General features: G+C 32.3%; 3 protein-coding genes across 3 annotated transcripts; all 3 read left to right on the top strand.

Annotated features, from left to right (window-relative positions):
* The first annotated feature begins 1,696 nt into the window (after positions 1-1,696).
* Positions 1,697-3,627, top strand: LOC142505416 (putative xyloglucan endotransglucosylase/hydrolase protein 23). Its single transcript, XM_075618393.1, has 3 exons — positions 1,697-1,991; positions 2,071-2,264; positions 3,042-3,627. The coding sequence occupies exons 1-3, from the start codon at positions 1,731-1,733 to the stop codon at positions 3,439-3,441; spliced, it is 855 nt and encodes a 284-aa protein (XP_075474508.1). The 5' UTR covers positions 1,697-1,730; the 3' UTR covers positions 3,442-3,627.
* A 1,208-nt stretch (positions 3,628-4,835) lies between these two features.
* On the top strand, positions 4,836-9,672 carry LOC142505415 (putative E3 ubiquitin-protein ligase XBOS32). The gene is made up of 10 exons (XM_075618392.1): positions 4,836-5,898; positions 6,038-6,097; positions 6,316-6,387; positions 6,494-6,669; positions 6,757-6,917; positions 7,724-7,782; positions 7,868-7,914; positions 8,255-8,395; positions 8,660-8,751; positions 8,915-9,672. The coding sequence occupies exons 1-10, from the start codon at positions 5,704-5,706 to the stop codon at positions 9,406-9,408; spliced, it is 1,497 nt and encodes a 498-aa protein (XP_075474507.1). The 5' UTR covers positions 4,836-5,703; the 3' UTR covers positions 9,409-9,672.
* A 2,632-nt stretch (positions 9,673-12,304) lies between these two features.
* LOC142505653 ((DL)-glycerol-3-phosphatase 2-like) lies at positions 12,305-17,535 on the top strand. The gene is made up of 6 exons (XM_075618734.1): positions 12,305-12,464; positions 13,499-13,723; positions 14,356-14,416; positions 14,528-14,675; positions 15,294-15,373; positions 17,236-17,535. Exons 1-6 carry the CDS (start codon positions 12,377-12,379, stop codon positions 17,366-17,368), a joined length of 735 nt encoding a protein of 244 aa, XP_075474849.1. The 5' UTR covers positions 12,305-12,376; the 3' UTR covers positions 17,369-17,535.
* The last annotated feature ends 2,395 nt before the right edge of the window (positions 17,536-19,930 follow it).

Here is a 19,930-nt window from a genome sequence, read left to right as displayed (position 1 = left end):
TTAATTAACTAAATTATCATAATTATGTTAAAATAAAACCCATAAACTTGTTATTAAGTTAAATATCAATTTTGTTTTTGCTAACTTTTAACTCCTTGCAAATTTTGTTTAACATATTCCTTTTGTAAAATAGATATTACACATCAACTCAAATATTTTAAATGATATAGTAGTTCAATCATCATGATTCGATCGATGTATCCAATAAGGACAATTAACAATATCAATAATCACACTAATTGCAATCTATGAGAATCGATCTCATGACTTTGACTCTTGTACATACCAATTGTAAGATCATGTATTTGCCGCTTTACCAAAAGTTATAACCGGGATAACGATGCAACATTAACTAAAATATTTTAAAATCGTAAAACAACTCAAACGTCACATTTGGATTGTTATACCTTAAATAAACAATTATTGCACCTAACAAATATGATATAGTTGTTATTTTACATTTTAGAAATCATTTTTCTAAATCAAATTTATTCTCACTAATCAAATAATTTCATCGAACACAAAGTGATTTTAATTACTAATAATAATTTAAACACAAATATTAATTGTTAGGGTGCCTACTCTATGTCATCACCTATGCTTCATTAAGTTGCAATCATAGTAATAATGCACAATGAATTGGTAAACATAACTTAGTTAATTTAATAAGTGAGTAATATTAAATAAAAATTTTGTTATTTTGAAATGTGAAAAATAGTTTATATATATAAATTCATCATATATAATGATACATTAACTAATATGTAGAAAAGAGAAAAAATTGTTTTTTATGTATGTAATTTCATCATATACAATTAGAAATTAATTAATAGGTTGAAAAGAATAAACAATATAACAAATCAATATATTATATAGATTTTGTAATAGAATAATGTTAATATAACCATACTTTATATTATGTTTAGAACGCAATTGAAAATTATTAACAAAATATATAATAATAAAAACTTTAATTTTAAAAACATTATTATCTAAATATTATCATAATACATAATGAATCATAAATGAAATCACTAAATTATTGAGTAACTATTTATTTAATTATTACTTAAATCAATTTATAAAATAAAAGAAAAGATATGAATATTAAATATTCATTAGCAACCATGAAGAAATATACTAATTTTAGTAACAAATGTTAGTTAGCAACAAAGAAAAATTATGGGTAAATTAATAAATTCAATATGCATTAATATCCAAAAGGCATTTAAGATAGATAATAAATTATAAAAGAATCTATCAGAAAAATTTATTGATTTAATTTATTACATTAAATGAACAAGGATAGATCGGAAAATTCACAATTAGAAGTCACACAGGTATATGTATAAATGTTAGATTAGATTAGATGTGTGTGTTTGTTAAGTGTTAACAGTTCACATTTCATTCAGAGCATTAGACAAAAGATGATCAAGAATCCCATTTCAGTTCAATTGACACATGCATGTTTGTACACACTACTTTGTGCTTATCTAGTGCTAGCTAGCTGTCTGCAACTCTACCCCTATGTGGTTCACCGATGGAAAATTTAGTTCGCTGACAAGTTTAGACTTGTACAAGGATTATTGTCGTGCACGTGTTTTAACATTTTAATATATTTGTGTATGTATATACATACACATACACCCAACTACCTTTCACGTGTCGTCTTCGTATGCATTCTTAGCTCATATTTAAACACCGAAGAGGAAGCAGAGAAAGAACCGGAAATGGGTGTCTTAGTTTTACTTTTCTGCTCATTTCTGAGCATTTCAACGGTGGCTATCTGCAGCAACTATTACCAAGATTTCGACATCACTTGGGGAGAAGGGAGGGCCAAAATCCTCAACAACGGCGAGCTTTTGACTCTGTCACTCGACAAATATTCTGGGTCCGGTTTCCAATCAAAGAATCAATACATGTATGGGATGATCGACATGCAACTCAAGCTTGTTCCCGGGAACTCTGCCGGAACAGTCGCTGCTTATTATGTATGGAAAATCTAACTGAAAGATGTGAAATATTTTGATCACCTGAAATTGATTGGTTTTTTGTTGGATGAATCTGTAGTTATCCTCGGGAGGGTGGGATCATGACGAGATAGACTTCGAGTTTCTTGGGAACACGGGCGGGGAGCCGTACACTGTTCATACGAATGTGTATACGCAAGGCAAAGGGGACAGAGAGCAGCAGTTTCGTCTATGGTTTGATCCTACCGCCGATTTTCACACGTACTCCGTTCTGTGGAATCCTCAAACTATTGTGTAAGTACACTTCATTCCACTCATCTTTCGATCAAGAATCTTGTTATTCCTACACATCGTCCCATTTTATCGGATGTCCCCGGAGGACTTCGATTCTTGTTTCTTCTGTTGTAACTATATAGATTTTCTTTTCTTTCACTTTAACAGGTCTATATAATTTTTCCAAACTCCCTCTTATCTACGACAAAAACTTGTGTGAGATGATCTCACGGATAATATTTTATGAGATGAATCTCTTATTTGAGTCATCCATATAATAATATTACTTTTTATACTAAGAGTATTATTTTTTATTGTGAATATCGGTAGGATTAATTCGTCTCACAGATAAAGATTCGTGAGACCGTCTCACAAGATACATACTCCTTATCTACTGTATAATTTCTATACTAATATTGTTACTAATATAAACAAGTTAAGTTTTTATAAAATAATATTATGGGCCAAAAATATATACTTTCTATACTAAGTTTTTATAAAATAATATTATGGGCCAAAAATATTTGATTTTTACGTTATTGAAGTACATTGTGTCAAAATTATCTATATAAAAAAAAGTACTGCACAAATTTTTTATGCTTCTGATGTGACATCTCTTATTTAAAAATACTAAATAATAGTAAATTTGTCAAAACTTGAAACGAGAGAATATTGAAATTTGATTTCATAAAAATCAATCATAAAGCGACAAAAATTACAATATTTCCCACTAATATAAGTAGGATAGGAAATTCAAGAGTCACCATCTTCAGGTGATCACAGCTTTGTCAATGCCAGTTTCTCAGTAGACAAAACACCATTGCGAGAATTCAAGAACATGGAAAACAATGGAGTCCCATTCCCCAAAACCCAGCCGATGAAGCTCTACTGCAGCATCTGGAATGCGGATGAGTGGGCAACAAGAGGTGGCCTCATCAAGACCGATTGGACTCTAGCTCCCTTCACTGCTTCATACAGAAACTTTCATGCAGATGCTTGTGTTGTCTCCTCCGCCAAGTCCAGCCCTTGCGGTGCTTCGTCGGAGGAAAACAACAGGCCTTGGCTGTCCCAGAAACTGGATCCCAATGGCCAAGAGAGGCTCAAATGGGTGCAGAACAATTATATGGTATATGATTACTGTGCTGATGCAAAGCGATTCCCACAGGGGTTTCCTCGCGAGTGTAGCACCAGCACGTAGAGGAAGAGATATGGATCAACTTAGTTTTTGTAGTTTTGAACATCCTGCGACAGAGTCGAAGTCTTGTCTTCGAAGATTGATTTACAAAATAATGTTTTGATTTTCAATCAAACTAAAATAAATAATAAGTTAATTAGAAAGCAATGTTCAACAAAGTGGCTAAAGATATAGATCACTTTTATTGTACAATTTCTACACTCATCTCTATAGCTATTTTGATCTGAATACTGTAAATTTTTATTTTTATTATTATTCAATTTGATAAAAAAATATTGAGAATTTAGAAAATGTAATTGTTTTACCAAAATAGTACAAAAAATCGATATTTCTGTTTCTATTTCCATATGATTATAAAGTGTGTTTGATAATTTTTCATGACATCAGAACTTACTATCGGTATTAAAATAATTTTTTTATTACGTGACAATGTGTAATTGGTATTCTTTTAAGTGATTTGATACTTTTGATCCAAAGATAAAGAATGTGAAGGTCTCGGATTCATTTACTTTTTGGGAAAAAACTTTCTCTTCATGGATTCAATATGACTTGGAGAGTTTTGACAAAAAAATGAAAAGACTGTTGTTGGTCATAAACGAACAAAAAATAAATTATGATGTGTGTATCAGAAGTTAGTGTTGTATTCAGGTGTTGTCACCACCAGCACACATCATACATCAAAAATTAATTATTAACACACAAATATTATACAACTAAATAAGTTGGCACAAATGTAAATATGCATAAGTACGAATACTTGAGTCACGTCTCATGACAAAAATTCACTAGAAAAATATATTAATCGTTTACAAAATAATATTAGTGAAATTAATAAAATCAAATTTCTTGACACTCTAAGAAATTAAAATACATTCATAAAACAAAAAATGTATTGTTTATAATCAAACGAAATCACTCTTCACCAACACTTCACGCAGTATTGTTCTTGAGTGCCATCAACACCAATCAAAAACACGGTTAGTACGTGAATCAATCACACAAATTCTTCATATGAGAATCTTCAACTCTAAACTCCGTGCATGATTTAGATAAATTTTAATATTAACAACCAAGGAATACTAATAACCATATACACAATTATTGTGCATTTAATTTATGCCGATTATTTATGGTGACACCTAATTACAAGCCAAAATTTGGATTGCTTTAACTCTTGTGGACACAGAATATTAGGGTTCATTCCATCTTATATGTAGGGGCATTCCATCTTATATGTAGGGGCACTACGATAGAATCAAGGGTCCAAATTTAGCCACACATACACCGGGTCCACTAATTTTTTTAAAATCACATATGGATGAATCTTATCAATCCAAATCACGTGGAACATTGTCCCTCCATATAACATCTACCTACCCGAATATTAGGCTGGAAGTAGGGAAACAGAGATTTGTTGGGATGACTGTCTGTCATTAATATTTTTTAAGCTATTTATTATTTAAAAAATGCCGAAACAAAAACAAATGTAATGCTATTTTTGGGATGATTTGTGGGGATGGTGGAATTTGGCCTTGGACAAACATGTCAATCTTAGAATCTTGTTTGGAAAATATTGGAGCCTAGCTGCTGGGTATTCTTGATTTATATGCCAAGTTTTGAACTTGGAGGTGGTTTTGAAGGATTTCTCTATTTTCCGGGAATTTTTTGGAAAGAGTTTGGCAGAATCTTGATTTTGAGGGGAAAGAGAGAAATGGGTGTCTGAAATGTCATCATTCCTTCAGGTCTTAGAGGAAGTTTTACAATTTGGTTGGAAAATTCAGTTATACAGAATTCTGTCTTTATCAAGATAGGGAAATCTTTTTTTCCCAAATTAAATTGTTTATCCTCCCTCATACATTGAATGAATATCGAGCTGGTGTTGCATGTAGGTCGATGCTGGCGAAATTTGTTTTCTTTCTAATTCAAGATTTTAAACGTTGTTTCAACCATAGAGCGTGAGATTCTGACAGTTGAAACAAACTTTTTAGGTGTATGTCCAGGTGAATATTAGTTCAGATTTTGTTTATTTAGGTGGAAAACATCGAATATGAGTTCAGAAAGTTTATAGTATTGAGATTCCTCGGATGGTTCAAAGATCAAGAAATAACAGTTTGGAGTAGTGACAAGCGAAACTGGTGTATATATGTTTCTTTTTCATTCATTCAAATTAAGGGAACAGAGATATCATTTCTGAAGTTAAATTAGAAGCTTTGGTTTCATTAAATTTCTTTATTTCACGATTGTTGGATTCACGTGTGTATCAAGATGAGATTTTTGAGCCTTGTGGGTAAATCTTTTGGATGTTCTGCATCTGGGGAGCGTCTTGTCTCGGCAGCAAGGGATGGGGATCTCCAAGAAGCTAAGGCATTGTTGGACTTCAATCCTCGTCTCGCGAGGTACTCGACATTCGGTGTTCGCAATTCTCCATTGCATTATTCTGCCGCCCATGGCCATAATGAGGTGCAAGTTCATTTAGTTTGATGTGAAGTTTTTGCTTTACGTCCAAACACTTAAATTTCAAGTAGATTCAACCATAAAGTAGTAGCATAATAAACTTTAGACATTGATATGGTATATAATCATTGTTCCTTAAATTTAGATTGTATCGCTCTTGCTTGAGTCCGAGGTTGACATTAATCTCAGGAACTATCGAGGGCAGGTATGATCTTGTTCCTTATCCTCTCCTTCTCTCCTTCTAGCTTGAATGGCACTTTTAGATTCTTCACTCATAGTGAATTCAGTTCCTCAATTCTACTTACAAAAATGGGGATTACTCGTTGGCACATGCATCAATTTCGTAAAGATCGTACCTCATTGTAATTTAAATAGATACTTTTGGTGTGAATTGAAATTGTTTTATTTGCTTTCTGGTGGCAGACTGCCCTGATGCAAGCTTGTCAATATGGTCACTGGGAGGTTGTTCAGACTCTGATTCTCTACAAAGCCAGCGTATGACAGTTTTTGTGGTTATTTTTTAATGTAACTATTTTCTTACATATTGACGAGTTGGTTTCCAGTTTGTGGAGAAAAAATTGAAGTCGTGATCCTTTCTTAGATACACAGAGCTGATTATCTAAATGGAGCAACTGCCCTCCACTTAGCTGCTCTAAACGGTCATTCCCAATGCATTCGGCTTCTCCTTGCTGATCATGTTCCTAGTATTCCCAATTTCTGTAGCATCTCAAGCAAAAGATCGAAGAATCGTAAATCTGTTCCAGATTTTGATGAAGGGTACTCAAACTAGAAACTTTTTTATAAAAATCTGTATCTTCCTTTATGCAGTTAGCTGAATATATTTGATTTTCTTGTTTTGGTTAGTGCACTATATGGAGTAATCAACAGACCTGCTGATGGTGGTGTCACAGCCCTTCATATGGCTGCATTGAATGGGCATGTCGAAACAGTTCACCTCCTTTTGGATTTAGGGGCATCAGTTACTGTGGTCACATTAGAAGATGGAACTACTATTGATTTGATTGGTGAGATTGATTTCTTATTTCCATTTTTTCATTTTGTGATCCTAAACTTTCTATCTATGGTTGATGGTATAAGCTAGAATTATCACACCTGAATCAATAGTTAATGATATCTAGCTACTGTCGTTCTTCTTATAGCATGTGCCATTTCTTTTAGCTGTTTTGTTTCTTTATGTTGAGATTACCTTAATGATTTCTTGAAAATCAACCTTTTAGTCTTATCATATTTGAATTGCTTTTGAATTCCAGTAATATTTGCTGTACTAAATTGTTGCTGAAACCTAAGTCACAGTTTTGATTACCATCCTGCTCAATTGATGGGCCATAGATTCTCGGGGCAGTGTGGACTATCAAAGCTGATGGAACCTTCCAAAGCCCATCTGTCACTAGTATTTCTATACAAAACGATGCACTCTTGCATTGAGGTGTTCTAAGGGACAAAACAATGGAATTTTTGTAATGCAAATTAGAGTCCCCCCTTAGCTATTGTAATCTCAGGTACGAGTGAAAATTTATTTCTTGGAATCTTATTCCTCATCCGAGATTGATGGCAAGAAAGAAGCAGAATGCATTGATTTGGTTCATGGCGTTTTTCATCTCAGACAACTTTTTACCGTTTTAAGTGATATCAAGTAGTTGTGAGTGACCTGCATGTATGTTTTCCTTTGATCTGTTGAGGATCTTGAAAGTGGGAATTCCACGTCCCAATTTGCAACAAGTGACTTGGTAGCATCTGTTCATAATAGACTTATCTATTACTGTTATATTGAGTTATTTATTTTTGAGAATACTGAAGGATTACCCTGCAGGTTCTGGAAGCACACCACTTCATTATGCTGCACGTGGTGGTAATGTACAATGTTGTCAGGTTAGTTTATCTGGTGACTGATGAGATTCGATGTCCGTCTATAGGAATTGGTTTAGTCCATGACATCGTTTGTCGCCATTTTCAGCTTTTGATATCCAGGTGTGCCAGTATGACAACGGAAAATGCAAATGGGTATGTATGTATGTCAGAATAGTTTAAAATTTAACCTCCAAACAAATTTTTTTAAATTTATGACATTCCTCAAGTAAAATATATATATACATGAGAAGGTTATTATAAAAAAAACATTTCGTATGAAAGTCGATCTCCAAATTTCCGTGTATGTGTATGTGTATGGCCTTTATGGTTTATATTTATATGTCATTGTAAATAATTGTGAGACATTCTTTTTTGCTCATTCTTTTGCTGATATGTTGTATTTACCAAAGTTTGTTGCACTGTAGAATCAATAAATTCTTGAATTAGTATATCTTCAAGTTTGACAAATTATACTGACCAAACATGTCGGTAGATGGACTCCTTTGATGGTTGCTCGCTCCTGGCATAAAGATTGGCTAGAGGACACTCTTAGCCAACGGCAAGAAGGCCAACCAAAATTTAGTCCTTCACCATATATCTGCCTTCCACTTATGAGTATCGTTGAGATTGCTAGGTGAGTGAAAGTTGCAATGTTCCAGTCGAGTTTCTAAATAAATGAATTTCTCTTAGCAGGGGACGGACTTTACGATTAGGACCCCAACTAGTTGATGTTTCCCCCAGTTATATCTGTTTTCTCAAACAGAACCATATACACTGGCTAAGTTGGTACATATCGGAAAACGATGTCATTCCTTAAGTTACGTAGAACTTGTTGGCCCTTTGCACTATATTTGTCAAAGAAACTTTTGGATAATATCTCTAATTCGTTGAATTTCAGAGAATGTGGTTGGAGAAGCAATGATTCGCCGGCTACATGCTTAGACCCATGTGTTGTTTGCTTGGAGAGGAAGTGCACCGTTGCTGCTGAAGGTATATCAATACTAATTCTCTCTCTTTTTCATGGTTCAGTGCCCCTTGATAAATAACATCGCAACTGTTGCATTCGCAAAACGAGATAAACTCGAGCATTAAAAAGGGATTAGTGTGGCCTTACTGTTCTCTAATTCAACTATTCATTTATACTTTCGTACAGGTTGTTTCCACGAGTTTTGCACTCATTGTGCCTTATATCTTTGTTCCGCCAATACCACATCCACAGTTGCTCACGGGCCGCCTGGTTCAATTCCCTGTCCCTTATGCCGGCATGGTATAGTTTCTTTTACGAAGCTTGAAAGCACAAAGCCTGTCATCAAGGGAATTGCAAGAACAAGTTTATCGCTTCCCTTTTGCGCTTGTGCAGTAGAAATCCCAGAATCTTCCACCGACGACACTCTGTTTTGTAAGCTAGACAGTCCCTGTGTTCCACTCTCTCCTTTTGGTTCTTTCCGATCCTTGAGTTGCCGGAGGTTTCATTCTTTGAAACTCAACCCCAGCTTATGCATGGGATCTCCAGATGTTAGCCATTCTTTGGTTTCAAGAGCAACGGATTGCGGCGTGCAGAATCAGTTGCTTAGATGTTCAAGAGCAAGCTTTAGACGCTGGACTTCTCAGAACGAGAGACGGAGGTGGTTGTGTTCTTTTAACTGATCTGTCGAAATTGGAAGGAGTTTCTGAAGATCGGTCGGACTCAAGATCTTGGCTTGCTGAGCCATCTAGAAAATTTCTTTGAAGAACAAAATTGTATATTTGAATTATGTATATTGACGACATTCATTTCTCCTTTGATTTGTTACAAAACTGATGAACGTTGTTGAAGTCTACCCAGTTCGCATTTTGTGTGGTTTTGAGTGCCTAGTTACATGTTGGCACTGTATTTATAAGATAAAAGAAGATATGTAATGAGAATATCGAGATGTCTCCTTCAATTGTATATTGACGACAACTCCCGTTGCGTTCAATCTATCTTCCGGACATTATCAAATGTATATGTACAATAAAAGTATGTCTCTTGTGAGACGGTCTCACGAATCTTTATCTGTGAGAGTGGTCAATCCTACTGATATTCACAATAAAAAATAATACTCTTAGCATAAAAAATAATATTTTTTCATGGATAACCTAAATAAGAAATCTGTTTCACAAAATACGACCCGTGCGATCGTCTCACACTAATTTTTGTCATCCAACAATCTATTTTTTTTTTTGGACCCCACATTAACAGTTGATGAATACGTAGTATAATGCATCGAGAATATGAACATTCAACTTGATGGTCAGTTCTTCATTTGAACTTGTAAACTATGATAAATTTCTTTTTCCATGATTTTCAATTGCTCTCATGCCAGTTATCTACTCGAACCCGCCCATCAATCGGTTCAAGAGTAATGTCTCCATGCATAGTTATCTTCTCCATTCTTTTCTGAACGCGCAGCAGCCAACAGAGTAAACAATAACAAGGAAGATGAGGAATATGATATTGACAACAGCCACCCTCTTCCAGTCACTCTTGATGTTATCCAGCAGTCCACCCTTGCATGCTATAGCACAAAACATTTGGGTCGTTTTTCCATACAAGGCAATGCGGATTGTAATAGGATGAGGCCGGAGTTGAAGTCCAGTTTGTGGGGCTAACGAACCCGAAATTGCGATAGTTTGATGGTTTACATAGCAACCAGACTGGTAAGAAAATATCAGCAATTCGGTTTAGAACATGAACTTCACACAATATATCAGAAAAAACAAATTTGCATCTAAGTCGACTAAACATTTGTTTTTTAGAACATTTTCTTTTCGATTTGGCATTGTTGCACATTGTCAATTATCTAATATTTAAAATTCATATTGAACATGTGGCCTTCAAATAAGGATTTCTCATATGAGCAATTAGAAGCCAAATTAAATAATTTTCCCACTAAAATTGGGTTTGATGTCTGATTAACTAAAGTCCAATATTAATATAATTAAATCAATTTAAGCTCAATAAGGTTCAAGTCCATCACGTATAAAACCGATTGTTTTTTTTCATCAACCTATAAATAACTTGGATGGATTGTATTTGTAATAAAATAGTAAAATACAATAATTTGACTTGAAAAGATAAATTTATTAAATAAGAAACCCGTTCCCTACTATTCTCTTTTCTTTCCTTTTTAATGTCAAATATATTGATCGAGGGTGTTTGATTGAACTTATTTAAAATAAATTATAAGTTTTTACATCTTTGTGTGTGTGAAACTATCCCACAAGAGACATACTCTTTAAAAGTAAGTTGTTAAGGTGTTTATACTTTATATAAACATATTCTAAACAACTTAGAGATGATTATGTGTAGAAGTGTAAACGAAGCGAATTGAGCCGAATATGACAAAATTTTGAAGGTTCGAATTAGTTCTATTCGAGTTTGAAAATTTTAAAGCTTTTGGCTCGAATTCGGTTCTAATTAAAGTTCGAGTTCATATTCGACTCGGAAGATTCGAACATGCTAGCGAACTATTCGAACTTTTGCTAAACAATAAGTACTCGAAAGGTTCGAAATTTATTTATTTAATATATAATTATATTATATTAATAAAATAATAAGATTCGCGAATTATTGAACAACATAATTTGAGCTCGAGTTCGGCTCGAAAAAAATTCGAACACATTCTAGTTTGGCTCGAATTCGATAAGCTCGATTACAAATTATATAATTTTTTGAACCGACTCGAAAAATTCGCAAACCGACTCGATTTGTTACACCCCTAATTATATATTTGATATTGTAAGATCATTTTATTGTAAATTCTTAGAAAGACGTCATATCATGTAAAAGCAATGCGAATAAAGATTATTAGACGTATTTTTACGAAAAAAAAACATAAATATTAAAATTAGTTTTTTGTATAAAAAATTTAATGGATATATATTTTTGAATAATTAATAAAAATATTAAATAATTTAATGTTACCTTTAATTTCTTCGAGTAAACATTGAGAAAAATATTAGTAATGAATGATTTTACTCGAGTATATGTCATTACATATTATTTAATGCATGAAAGATTTTTTTTTTCAAATAGTTATTGTAATATTAAAACATCTACAAGCAAATAATAATAATAAAAGAATATCAATGTTAAAATAAGAATAGTATTAGATGTTTATTAAAATTTAAAAATCTTCTCACATCTGAGAAATCAGAGATATCGTCGTGTCATCTTGTAAATATAAACATGATTAATCTGTCTCACTAATAAACATCTCACAAAATACTTAATATTATTTTAAATAATCATTTCTACCATTTTTTGCACCAAACAAATTATCTTCAAAATTATGAAAACAATTGTATCTCACAAAACAAGTTTACATAAATTAGTAAATTATTTATATACAAATTCTATATATTTAATATATCACATAATCATTTAAAAAAACAAATTCAAACATAATCCAAATAATCATCACAATTACAAACTTATCACTAAATTATTACAATTTTTTTTTATATATTTATTCATTAATTTATATAAAAAATCATATTTATTTATTTATTATTTGAATATGTCCTCTAGGCAGAACCGAAGCTCTAAAGCCAGCCGCCATTTCCAGCTCCAAGATCTACCAGACTCCCTCAAATGGCGAATCCAGGTGGAGCAGACGATACTTCTTCAACCAAGCCTTCGATCACTCACGTCACCTTCGATATGGACGGCCTTTTACTCGGTAATCTTGTCCTCAAAATCGATTAATCCCGCAAAATGCTGGTTTCTCAGCTCAATTTTGTTTCTTTTTAATGTATTATGTCGTCAGATGTTTTTAATTTGGAATATTGTTAGTGGGTTGTTGTATCCGACTTTTTTTGGTTTACTGAATTTTTCTTTTCTTTGTTTTTAAGCATTTTTATTGCTGTGATATTTTTTTTTTTTTCAAGTCAAAGATTTATGTGTTTCAACAATATTATGGAGGCCGGTAAACAAGGAATTTAGTAGGAAATGAGTTCATGTGTTTTGGTGAACGGCTGAATATGGCAATTGAAGTGTTCTAGAATTTGTTTCATGTCGAATAAATTTTACGAAGCCAGTGCAGTAATATCAAACTTTAGCCAAAGGGTACATGATAATGGAAAAATGTGAGTATTTACAAATTGAAAACTTATTTTCACAATTAAGGATGATCATAGCTTGCAGTGTCAACTGTGGAAGTAGTGTGGTGATTTTGTGTCTAACACGATTGTTTGTCTCTGTGGCACCCTCGTGGCAGCTATGCCAAAAAGACTTTGGGATTTATAAGTGGATTTTTAGAGGTTGAATCCCCATCTCTGAGCGCAGTGCCTTGAACGGAACAGGGAAAATTTCTATTTATTTTTATTTTGTCCTTTTGAATTGTAAATGGAGGTATTTTTTTTGTCTCGCGAATCTTGTTTTTCTTTTGGAAATTGTGTTTGATAGCATGTGTGTACAATGATAAATAGAGTGAGAGGTGAGAATGATTCGAGGTTTAAAGATTCACCTTATGGTAATTGTTATGCTGAGCCAAATAGGTTTTTCTTTTTTCTTTTCCGTTGATCATTGCGTGTATTGGTGGTTTCTCTTCCTGTAATTGTATTTGCTACTAATTTTTTCCCACTTTCCACTGTTGTTGATGTTTTCATTTTGATCTATTATCCTATTTCTTTTACCTATTCTGGTTATTTTGACATTGTTTGTAGGGCTTTCATTTATCTATTGCATATTTGGAGCGTATTTCATTTTTTTCAGATACAGAGAAATTCTACACTGAAGTCCAGGAAATTATCCTTTCTAGATACAACAAGACTTTTGATTGGTCTCTCAAGGCTAAAATGATGGGTAAGAAGGCAATAGAGGCTGCTCGAGTTTTTGTTGAAGAGACTGGAATCAGTGATTCACTCTCTGCCGAAGATTTTCTTGTTGAAAGAGAGGAAATGCTGCAAAATATGTTCCCGACAAGTGAACTCATGCCAGGTATTATATTTTTCTGATATTTGGTTTGTGATGTCGGATATTCTGTTTCTATCCTGACATCTAATACTAAACTGTACCTCAATATCCTATATCAGATGTGAAAGCACCGTGCACTAGCATGAACACGTGGTTTTTCTTTTAGATATAAGAATGGGAAATAGAAATTATTCATTAACAATTCTTTCTGATTCAAAAAGTAAGATGGAATCATTTCAAAGTATTTGTAGACATAACTAGGTGTGGCTGCTTGGTGAAATCGAATTGTGTTGTTAAATGACAATTGAGATTTGGGTTTCTATGATGGTTATACTGGAAAGAACTCTTTCCGTTATTTTTGAATTACAACATTTGTGTTTAGATTATATGTTTATATAAGGAAACCTATATTGTAATGAATAAAACAAACTTAATTTGTCACTATTAGTATTTTTCCTCCAGAAACTTTGAGCACTTGATTGTCCTGGCCTGTCCCTAATAGCTGTAAACTAAACTGACTGTGGTTTATCTCTTTTAATCTTTTACTTCTGTAATCATAAATGTGAACTTCAACACTCTTCCCTCGGTTTATTGGGATATCAATTCTCTTTGTTACCACCACTGTCACTTTTTTGTCACCTATCTTTGTAATGCAGGAGCCAGTCGTTTGATTTTGCACCTCCATGCAAAAGGAATACCAATTTGTGTTGCAACTGGGTAGGTCTTAGTTTAATATTCTGAAGTCATGAGATTTCGGTAGGTAACCGTTGGTTTCTAATTTTAGTTAAGATCTGCAGCGAGTTAATGAATGGAATGTGTATTACACAGTTCGCACAAGAGGCATTTCCTATTGAAAACACAAAGACACGGCGAACTTTTTTCACTGATGCATCATATTGTTCTTGGTGATGATCCAGAAGTTAAACAGGGGAAACCATCACCAGATGTGTTCCTTGCAGCAGCTAAAAGATTTGAGGTCTCCTCTCTTTTTTAATAAAGTATAACTAGTTGTTGCCACTAGCACGGTTGCATATTTTAGTCATGAACAAGCTGATCATTAATGCACCTTACCAATTCTCTGCTGGAACTCTATGTACTTTATGTCTTTCTGGTTCCTGGCAGCAATCTGACTGTTAAGCTTTTGTATTTGTCAAGTCATATTGATGAATTCTGAAAAGTAGATAGTTTTTTCATGAACTTCTGTTTTTCTCGAGCTCTTTAATTTTACTTCTGGGTGAGAGAGATTGATTTGAATTGCAGACATCAAAAATATCATATACCTTAAATATGAACTTGCGTACTTCGTGGTTTGATCAATTTCTATTTGTATGGTAGTTCAGAGGCAGAATTTAATGTATTATTTTATGTTAAAGTTCTTTTTGACAGGGTGCTACTGTTACTGTTTTCCCTCTTTGGCACATGAGCTAAGAATTTGAACAACCCTCCCCTGACCCTACCCACAAATCGGTGTTTGGAAATTGTGATTATCTTGTTTGACTGATTGTTAACTTTGTAATGTATTCGAGCTGCTATTCTTCTGAAAAATTTAATATTACCTACATTAGTGCGATAAATTGAAGTTGCTTGTTTTTAGGGAGGACCGATTGATCCAGCAAAGATTCTTGTGTTTGAAGATGCACCATCCGGCGTCCTAGCAGCTAAGAATGCTGGCATGTAAGCCTATGTTTGCCTTTGTATGTCTTTACAACATCTTGTAGTATGGAACTCGTCATTTTATTGAGATAAATTAACGAACTGGAATTGATTGGATGGTGAGTGGCGCAAACTTGGCTTTCACAGTGAAAGGATTGAAAGTGTCGCAAAATGTTGATATCTTTTGCTATTTCCCTTCATGCAAGTAAAATAACTCATGGAATATTTCCTTGCCATGAAATAGAATAATGAAACGGACCTTAGACAAATAGTCAGCTGGTTCTTTTGTTAACCCATAATCGGATCCTTCTTTTGTCCTGGTATGTTTTTCTCCTGACCTTTATTTCTTCTGTTTAGTCATGTCCATCCTTACCCTCAGTTCTCCCGGTATAAAAATCTCTATATTATATATTTTGTACATATCGTCGCTATTTGTGTTCAGAAGAGTTCCTCTCAGAGCTTCTTGTTTAGTTTTTAGTTTCAAAAAATCAAATCAATCAATAAGTATATGCATTGAAAACTCATTTAGATTATGGCTACAAAAAGTGAAAAAGAAATTCGATATTGAAAGACATTGACAGGACTCAATTTGAGAGAAAATGGTTGCTCTATGTGGTTATTCTGTACATTTACTTCCACCACCAGACTACAAAATTTTTAGATGCAACTGTAGGAGAAGCAGAAGGACATTGGATCCTGATCAAATCAAAAGACTAATTAAGGATATAAGGAAGAAAATCACTAGTTATTGGACAAAATTGCACGTAATTGGATAGCTTTTCATTAATCACTGGACACCTGCCAAATCTTCTTCTGTTATCGATTCAAATCTGCATTTCTATAGTCCCCCTTAAGCTGGAGTGTGTAGGACCATAGGTTAAACGTTTCCAGCTTGCTCAACCCCTCAAACTTTGGTGTAAGGAAACTCTTTGTTGTTATTTCAGCTACCTGCTGTTTGGTTAGCAAATAACTCGTGAAATACTCCCACTATCTAACTTCCCTTTGATAAAGTGTCTATCAATTTCCAATTGCATAGTCATATCATTATGCACCAGGTTGTGAGCTATGGTTGCTGCTGCTTTGTTGTTGCTATGCATTATTCTAGGACTATGTACTCATATCTTGAATTCCTGTAGAAAGCATTCACCAAATTCCTTTGGAAATTTGACTAGCCATGGCCTGAAATTCAGATTCAATGCAACTCCCAGCTACCATTATTTGTTTCTAATTCTCCAAAATACTAGGTTACCCACACATATGTGCAATTGCCTGACATTGAATGCCTGGATAGTATGGAGCCAAACCAATCAGAATCGTCTCTTTTTTTTTTTTTCCTTTTTGAAGAGTAGGCTCACGCCTGGTGTTCCTTTGAGATTCTTCAGAATCAGACAAAATCTAAATGTTTTAGAATCATGCTTTTGTTTTATGGTGGAATAAGACATCTGCATAAAGGATATATATAATTTTTTAGGTAGTGTAACTAAGATAGAGGTGGTTGTATGCAATATTTTATATCTTGTTTAACTTCTTCAGAAAGGAGTATGCATTCCTGATAAATTCTTGACGTTTTCTACGGTACAACAACGATTACCTCTGATTTCAGCGGTGGAAATAAGGGCGAATAAAGTACCAACTAGTTGTAATGATGTTTACACATTTGTTGTCTACTTGCAACATTTTATGGAATTCTGTCTTCTACTTGTCTACCTCTTTAAGCAAATATACACCATGCTTCTGCCTATTTATGACATTTCCTCATTATTTTCACAAACTTTGTTGCATGTTTCTTGACATCTTTCTACTTCTGATCGAATTGCTTGTAAATATAACCGTTTGTCGTCTTTTTTCACATCAATGGCGATTCTGGAAACATTTAACCTCAGGTCGGTGGTGATGGTTCCGGATCCAAGGTTGGATAGTTCATTTCATGAAACTGCTGATCAAGTTCTAAGCTCCCTGTTGGACTTCAATCCAGGCGATTGGGGACTGCCGGCATTCGACAGTGTAGCTAGCTGACCGCACATTGATCAATATGGTTGCCATTCTGTCTTGCGTTTTTCTGCAACTTTTTGAAATGGATGTATCTATTATTTGCTTATTCATCAGTCACTGAACTCACATGAACAATTTTTTTGGGAAGAAGACTGATATATTTTATGGGAAGAAGAAGATTGATATGTATAGTTTTGCTATGTTATACACCAACAGTGTTCATCTCTGTACTCATAAAAGAGTAGATGAGTGTCATCTCATTGGTGGACACAGAAGTGGACATGGTTGGTGAGCAACCTAACAAAATTATATATATATATATATATATATATATATATATATATATATATATATACTAGGAATGTACACGTGCATCGCACGTAGATGATTAATAATGAAAAATATAATGATGAGATTTGGATATTTAAAATTGAATAACATATTGTTTATGAGTACTTATCAATTTAAATATATATGAAGCACAAAAAATAAAAATATATTATGACAATTAAGCATATATATTAACTTACTCACGTGATATTTTCAATCCGCTTGATTATAACATAATGACCGCTCTCTGAAATTAGCAAAGATATTTTTCATCCAAGTATAATTCACAATATAAAAAAATAAAAATAAAAATAACATAATAGTGAATTTTACTAAAACCAAAATCAAAACAATGATGCACTTAAACGGAGTAAACACGGACAAAATATTGTCAAATAGAATTCTATTAATTAACTAAATTAACATAATAATCTTAAAATAAAACCATTAAACCTTTATTAAGTTAAATATCAATTGTGATTTTTCTAAATAAAATACATATATAAATAAGATAACATAAAAAATTTTGTGAGACGGATCTCATCTTTTGTTCACTCATGAAAAATATTATTTTTTTATGACAAAAATATTAATTTTTATTGTAAATACGTGTAAAGTTGACTCTTCTCACGAATAACGATATGTGAGACTGTCTTACAAAAAACATATATATAAACAAATATTAATAAATAATCATTATAATTCATATTTATTATAAGAATTTTTAATTGCTCATTAATTTCTCTCTCTGTTAATAAAGTTGAAATAAATCAAACTAATCAAATTATACTATAAATGAAATATTATAAAAAAATTGTAAAAGAGCATATAGAATCTACATACTCTCTATGTATATTTTCATTGAAAAAGTATTATAAGAAAAATGATATTTACCGACATGTTTTAATGACACTTAGAAAATTGTAAGCTTGAGATAAATATTGAGATATTAATTAAATATCATAATTTAAGAAATAAAAAAAATAAAATATCATATTAACATAATATTAATCGAGTTATATTTGATCACAAATCAAATGATCTCATCCGAAAGCAAATCGATATACTATCATACACATATTTTACCACAACCATTCACCCACACATACGTTCCGTTGAGTTGCAATAATAATAATAATTATTAGTAGTAGTAGTAATAATAATAGTATAATATTTATTAGTAATCATGACTTAGTTAACGTGGTACATGACAATTTTTTCATTTAAAAATGTGGTTAAAAGTTTATATACACACATATATATGAAATAAATATGATAAATGAATAAGAGGACATTGGAAGATAGAGATGTGCACAATAAAAGTTAAAATTATTAAAGGGAAAAGAATTACTCAATTTTTTTTATATTTTCCATAATGCAAAAATTCTTCATGAAATAGGTATTTATGTTTTGTTAAATAGTCTGCTAGATTTTATCATGTTTAATTTTTATATTTAATGGAGATACAGAACAAAATATGTAGGCGTTAAGATAAAATGGTACCTTAAAAAACCCAATGTACCAAATAAATTAATATAGTATAACTAAAATAAATATAGACTAATATAAAATTAGGAAGATGAGAGCTCAAAATGACTATTAAAATAAACCATTTGAGACTAATATAATCTCATAAATTTGTGAAAATATAAGTATATTGTATAGATTAACCGAGCAGTAAAAACGAAAATAAAACACCAATCATCGATAAATTAAACTAATTAAATCAAGAAACCAACACAACGTCAAATAATTAAGTAAAAAAACTCATAGAATGAGGAAAATAGATAATCACTAAAATAAAATGAAACCTTAAAAGATACAATGTATTGACAAATTAATGTAATAAAACTAAAATAAATATAAACTAATATATAGTTTGGATGAAAGGAGCTCAAACTAACCATCAAAATAAATCCTTAGAGACCGAGATGTTTTTTTCAAATTTTGTAAAAAGTGACAAATATATTTTACTAATTAATTAACTCATATAATAAAACAACTTGCTAAGCTAAATAATTAAATAGAAAAGAGCAAACATGGAAATTCACAATTGAAAGTATATATTTATATGTAAAAGTAGATAGATAATTAATTAACCCATATGAGAAAACAATCTTGTCAAATTTCATACATGTCAATATATTACATTACAACAACAATCTACAATTAGTTTATATAATTATTTATGATCTTATTCAAATGAAAAATAGACAAAAAGCCATGCACAATATTAATTAATTTGACAAGCAAATG

Source organism: Primulina tabacum, chromosome 10, assembly GCF_025594145.1.
Source record: "Primulina tabacum isolate GXHZ01 chromosome 10, ASM2559414v2, whole genome shotgun sequence".
NCBI classification, from domain to species: Eukaryota; Viridiplantae; Streptophyta; class Magnoliopsida; order Lamiales; family Gesneriaceae; genus Primulina; species Primulina tabacum.
Note: the sequence above shows the minus strand (reverse complement) of the source record. Positions and strands in the feature narration are given on the sequence as shown.